The 983-nt window shown below is 67.7% G+C and overlaps 1 protein-coding gene across 2 annotated transcripts in view; it reads right to left on the reverse strand.

Moving 5' to 3' along the window:
• LOC115292424 (caspase-14-like) overlaps positions 1 to 610 on the reverse strand; it is a 14,591-nt gene extending 13,981 nt beyond the window's left edge. For both annotated transcript variants that reach the window (XM_029940526.1, XM_029940527.1), the window contains exon 1: positions 73 to 610. In XM_029940526.1, the coding sequence (XP_029796386.1) occupies positions 73 to 427 (355 nt within the window). In that variant the 5' untranslated portion in view covers positions 428 to 610. The remainder of the gene's footprint in view (positions 1 to 72) is intronic.
• Between the last annotated feature and the right edge of the window lie 373 nt (positions 611 to 983).

Raw genomic sequence — 983 nt, forward strand, 5'->3', positions numbered from 1 at the left:
CCGCTCCTCACCCAGGCCCCGCCCCCTAACCTGGCCACCGCCCCCCCCAGGCTCCCGGCTCTCCCCGCTCACCCCAGCCGCCCGCGTCGTCCGCGCTCTGCCAGAGCGGCAGCAGGTCGGCGCGGCCCAGCTGCTGCAGCACCTTGACGAGCACGCGCGACACGGCGGGCAGGTAGTAGTGCTGGGCCAGGAGCAGGGCCAGCCCCGCCTTGCTGCCGCCCTCCAGCTCCAGCCGCAGGGGGCTCACGCGCGGCCCCTCGTCCACGGTCCTGAGGATGACGCGGAAGTGGCTCAGCTCCTGCGGGGACAGCAGGTCCAGGGTCTCTTGCACGCGGCGCTGCAGCTTCTCCACGGCCGGCGTGATCTTTGGAGGCGCCGGGCGGCCGTCGGACCCCGAGCGCCGGCCGCTCCCGACGCTCCTCTCCATGGTCGCCCAAGATGCCGTTGCGCCCGGGCTGGGGGGGCCGCCGTCGCCGAGGCCTCGGACCTGCGGGCCGCGCACACCTCCCGTTCCTCCCCTTTGTTTTGTGAAAACGGAGGCGTTTCCGCGCGTCTGAGCTGTGGCCGGGCGGGCTGGCAGCGGGCACCCTGGGCTCCCGCCGGCCTTGCTCCCCGGCCCCGCCCCGCCCGAGGCCCCGCCCCCAACCGCTGCTGCTTAACCCTTGGCGCCCCGTCCCGTAGAGTTTCTCTGGCGCTGCCGGGCGTCAGGGTCAGCAGGGTAACCCCTCGAGCCCGGGTTGCAGTCTACGCCGATGACGTTCGAATTTCTGGGTCGCAGGCCGAGACATCGGCCTTTTCAAGAGCTCTTCAGGTGATTCCAGTGTGCAGCCTAGTTTGAGAACCACTGATCTCAGATCAGATCCGGAGTGTCCATCAACCACCTAACCCACTGACTCCACTCGGAAGCTGAAATAACACCTAGAAGCTATTGCACTGAGCCAGCTTTTATTGGAGAAGGAGAGGTAAAAAAAAAAAAAAAAAAA

This window comes from Suricata suricatta, chromosome 5 (assembly GCF_006229205.1).
Source record: "Suricata suricatta isolate VVHF042 chromosome 5, meerkat_22Aug2017_6uvM2_HiC, whole genome shotgun sequence".
Taxonomy (NCBI): Eukaryota; Metazoa; Chordata; class Mammalia; order Carnivora; family Herpestidae; genus Suricata; species Suricata suricatta.